General features: G+C 29.6%; 1 protein-coding gene across 1 annotated transcript in view; it reads left to right on the plus strand.

Moving 5' to 3' along the window:
* LOC115242147 (uncharacterized protein C05D11.1-like) overlaps positions 1-4,117 on the plus strand; it is a 5,637-nt gene extending 1,520 nt beyond the window's left edge. The window contains exons 5-14 of the mRNA XM_029818234.1: positions 5-526; positions 606-860; positions 957-1,130; positions 1,302-1,538; positions 1,629-1,809; positions 1,943-2,195; positions 2,593-2,779; positions 2,850-2,993; positions 3,224-3,534; positions 3,633-4,117. Coding sequence (XP_029674094.1) covers positions 5-526; positions 606-860; positions 957-1,130; positions 1,302-1,538; positions 1,629-1,809; positions 1,943-2,195; positions 2,593-2,779; positions 2,850-2,993; positions 3,224-3,534; positions 3,633-3,693 — 2,325 coding nt within the window. The 3' untranslated portion in view covers positions 3,694-4,117. The remainder of the gene's footprint in view (positions 1-4; positions 527-605; positions 861-956; positions 1,131-1,301; positions 1,539-1,628; positions 1,810-1,942; positions 2,196-2,592; positions 2,780-2,849; positions 2,994-3,223; positions 3,535-3,632) is intronic.
* The last annotated feature ends 760 nt before the right edge of the window (positions 4,118-4,877 follow it).

The following is a 4,877-nucleotide window of genomic DNA, read 5'->3' on the forward strand; positions in this document are numbered from 1 at the left end:
GTAGGGAAAAAAAGGTACATTTAAGAGGCCTTGGCAAACTTCAGTTGACCCACTTACAAACAGTGTGGATCTAGATGTCTGTTATCCATGTGACGATGAAGACAATGGAATGGTCTATGTTGCTTGGCGAGGACCGTCTACGGTTTATGAAGTGTACGATTATCTTGGTTGTTGTTTACTTTTGAAATATCTTACTGACACATCCGTCAGTCCACTGCAAAAAGAATTTGTTGAGAAAGATGATCCTTATGCCAGCAATGTGGATTACGAACCATATGAATTTTCGACTTCAGCCTTGAGCTTCATGTTTGAAAATGTACCGAAAAATAAAATTCCCTTGCTCAAGGATGCTTTGTTAAAAGCACTGGATGACATATGCTGTGTTGGCAACATAAACATGAGAAGAATGAAAACTGTGATTCATAGAAATATTCTTGAAACTTTAAGTGCCTTGGAAAACGATCCGCATGATACAATCGCAGCTATGCTCTTTGGACACATACTGTATGGAAACACAAACGAAGATGTATGTTATGTTATTACATTTATTCACATAAGTTATATTTTATTCAATATATTACAGTTGGTTTTATTTTTTTTAATAGCTTGATCAGAGATTAAACACTATATGTGATTTGAAGAAATTAAAAAATGAGCCTGAATCATATTGGATAAATCTTCTTAAGAAATATTTTATTCTCGCACCAATGATTGTTGTAAAAGGCATACCTAGCATAGAGAAGCAACGCATGTTAACTCAAGAAGAGGAGAAACGAATAGCCAAACAAATAGAGAAATTGGGCACAGATGGTTTAGAGCAAAAAGAAATAGAGCTTCAGCAAGCCATCAAGGAAAATGAAGTATGTGTTTAAATATATCATTATATAAATATCAAAAATATTTGTATTTTATATCTGTGGTAGTCTTTAATCTTGCTATTGTTGTTTCTTTTTAAGAAACCTGTACCTGATGAAGTATTAGCAAATGTGCCTATACCTAGCACAGATTCCATTAACTTCCATCATATTAAAAGTTACACCATGGAAACATCGGAACAGCATCCTAGATTCGATGTCACTAAATTGCCATTTTTTACTTATTTAGATCATGTTAACACAAACTTTGTTTATGTGAGTATTGTTTTCTTTTTATTGTGGCACTTCATTAAAATATAATTTATGGAAATATGTAAAATATCTTTTTTTTTGCTTTGTAAAACCATTGTAAAATCATATTTAATAGCTACGCATTAATTACTGAATATGATATATATTAATCATTGTTCTTATTTCTAAATTTAGCTATTTGTCATCATGGACACCGCCTCTGTTAGTAGAGAATATAGAAGATATATTCCACTATTGCTAGAGGTTATCATGGAATCTCCAGTGAGAAGGGATGGCCAATTGATTCCTTATGAAGAAGTAGTAACCATATTGGAAGCTGATACTATAGGAACTGCTACGCAAATTGGCTTTAATAATTCCACAAGATTCTCATGTGGATCCTACAGTCATAGCATTTACTTGATGCTTCAAGTAATGTATAAATTTTTACATTTTCTTCTTTTATGAAAGAGTGATTCTGATTAAAAATAAATAATAATTTTCACACATCTTTTTATATAGCTTGAATTAGAAAAATATGAGAAAGGTGTACAGTGGATTAAAGAGCTTTTGTATGACACTGAATTAACAGTTGATAGATTGAAAGTAATAGCAGCAAAAATGGTGAATGATGTGGCGCAACTAAAGAGAAGAGGACACAAAGTAGTGGGTGATTTAATGAAAGGATTAATATACAACAAAGGTAAATTTTCATTTTTTAAATCAATAATTGTAAAAAGATGCGCACGCACACACACACACACACACACATATGATAATATAACAAAATGTAAGAGATTTGTAATATGTATTTTTTTTGTTCTTTTAATTTTTAGATAGCAATCCTTTCACGTCCAGCATGTTGCGACAACAAAAATTTCTTACTGATATCATAGAACGTTTGAATGATGACTTAGGCCAAAAGGAAGTTATAGCGGAAATCGAATCGGTCAGAAAAACTGTGACATCATTGAAAAATATGATTTTGTATATAGCTGTTAATGTAGATAAATTAACAGTGCAAGTTCCAGATATCTACGCCCCATGGAATAAATTCTTTTCTGATATGGCAACATCAGAGAAGACAAAGTAAATATAACTTGCCCATATCATTTGAATTGCTCTGTTGCGGCAATGTTTGGATGCTATTTCTAATTAATTCAATTTTTTTATTATATTACAGGCAAGATAATAATTTAGAAAGAGGAAAAGTAGCTTCTTAATCAGTAATATCTTTTAGAATCTGTTATAGCTTTGAATTGTAACAAATATAAAAAGACCTTTCTCTTCTCCATCAAACAATAGTAAAGTTAAAACATACTTTTAAAATAGCCCATCTTCCAATATAAAACCATAGCTTATTCAATTTAAACAACTCTAAAGTTTTTCAAGCTCTATTGATTTATATTGGTGCAATTCCGATCTGAGATAAAAATAAGTATTATGAAAATATGTAATATATTAATATCTAAATAATAAATTTTAGGCTTAATGTTACTGCTGACTGGTCACTGATGAATCCTGCAGAGGATATTATTCTTAATGGCTGTGTCACGGGATTGGGATGTATAGAGTCTTCATTCTTCTGCCAGACTTGTCCAGGCATAAGCGACTATCAGAGTCCTGATCTGCCAGCTTTGGCCGTTTGTTTGCAATATTTGACACAAACGGAGGTGAGCGCATGACAGTTGCCGATTGAAAAATCAGTCAAATCGCAGTTATTTTCAAAATCCATGATTCCAGGGACCCATGTGGAGGTTAATCCGAGGACAAGGACTTTCATATGGATATAGCATATTCCCGAAACCAAACGAAGGACTATTGTATCTGACTCTCTTTAAAGCTACAAATGTGATAGCTGCGTACAAGGAGACGAAATCGATAGTGGTATGAATAATAATACTAATAATAATTTTATTGAGAAAATGAACAAACTATAAAAAATAAATTCATATTATATATAAAAAATGAAGAAAATGCATAATGAATAAAAGGCACAGTGACAGCGAGAAAACTACTGTTTAAATAGAAAAAAGTAACCATGTAATTGTGTGTGATATAACATATCAGTTTTTTTTAAATAATAATTATAGAATCGTGAATATTTTCTATTACAGGAAACGCATCTTGCTGGTGACAAATGGGAGAAGCTGCTTTACGAATCGGCGAAATCGTCTATGATTTTCGAGATTATTGAACAGGAAAAGACCATAGGCGATATTGTGACTCAATCATTATTGTCCTATTTTAGAAACGTACCACATGATTATAATCATCAGATGGTGCGACGTATCGCTGCCGTTACTATGGATGATATGACTCGTGTGGCGACTTTGTATCTGAAGCCATTGTTTGATCCAAAAAAGTGTAAAACTACCATAGTGTGTCATCCGTCGAAAGTCGCGGAAATAGGCGAGATTTTTAAAGGGTAACAATTATTTCATATATTGTCTTTTTCTTCTTTTATTCCTATATGTATTATATATATGTATATGTATATAACAAATTTATATAATTTTTTTACAGAATGAGTCAAAATCTTAAACTGTATAATTGCCTTGAAGAAACATACTTAAGCGAGTGGTAAAAGAAGATTTATCTATCAATTCAAATCTTGGAAAGCATATTTCATATGCCTAATTCGGTAAAAGAATTAATGATTCATACTTTACATTTTTTTTTTTACAAAACGTGAGTAAAACTTATACGAATTGAATTTTATAAGTTTTTAAAAGAATTTTTTAAAAATATATTCTAGAGAAAGTTCCACAATACATAATATTAAAAATGCTAGTTCTTGTGTGTTATAATAATATTTCCTTTAATTCGTTTTTTTCATATAAGTAACATCAGGCATTTATAAAAACAAAGTTTAAAATTTTTTTTTACTAATATATGATTAAAAAGATGTAACAATTATTTATGTCAAATAGACTTTATGTGGTCTCTAGATATATATGTTTGTGTCATATATACCAATGCTTTTATTAAAAATAAAAATTCTTTATATATATATATATGCGCGCGGGTGTGTGTGTGTGTAAAAAACTCAATATGGTGATTATAATTTTCATTTGAGAGGAAGTTCCACATATAAAGTTTAAATCGGCACATTCCCGTCAAATCCAAGTTTTTATAAATATACCAAAAACTTTTATCATAAATGATTAGTCAGACGATTCTTTGATGTATTTTGAATTATTTAATCTAATTTTGAAGCACTTTAGTTATTTTTTATGGACACAGTTATGTCACTCGTTTATTACTCATGTTTGAATCATATTTGAATCATATTTGTTTATTACTTATATTTGAAAGAATCGTCTGACTAATCATTTATGAAAAAAGTTGTTATATTTATTAAATTAATGAAAATTTGTTTTAAAGTAATTTGTATTCAAACTTCATCTGTGCGTACTATATCCTCTTAATTTGTTTATTTTATACATTTTAATTACACAAAAGTAAAAGTTTTTATATAATTTTAAGATTTTTTAAAAATTTTCTACATTAGTTTCTTTCATTTTTGTTTTATCTTTTTTATCTCTTATCTGCATCTACATTTAGACTTATAATTTATTTTGTATTTCTATTTTTTATAAGTTTCGAATATTTTATTCAAAGAGTAGTAAAATATTTTATACTTTGAATTACTTTACAATTTTATCCTAAATTGTAGTGACTTTGGAAGCCTTTCGAAAATATGATTTCACTGAGGATACATTTGGTAAACCTATATGCATTTCATCAGTAGGATTTGGAAAACTTAGA

The sequence above is a fragment of the Formica exsecta genome, unplaced genomic scaffold, assembly GCF_003651465.1.
Source record: "Formica exsecta isolate Colony F162 unplaced genomic scaffold, ASM365146v1 scaffold571, whole genome shotgun sequence".
Classification (NCBI taxonomy): Eukaryota; Metazoa; Arthropoda; class Insecta; order Hymenoptera; family Formicidae; genus Formica; species Formica exsecta.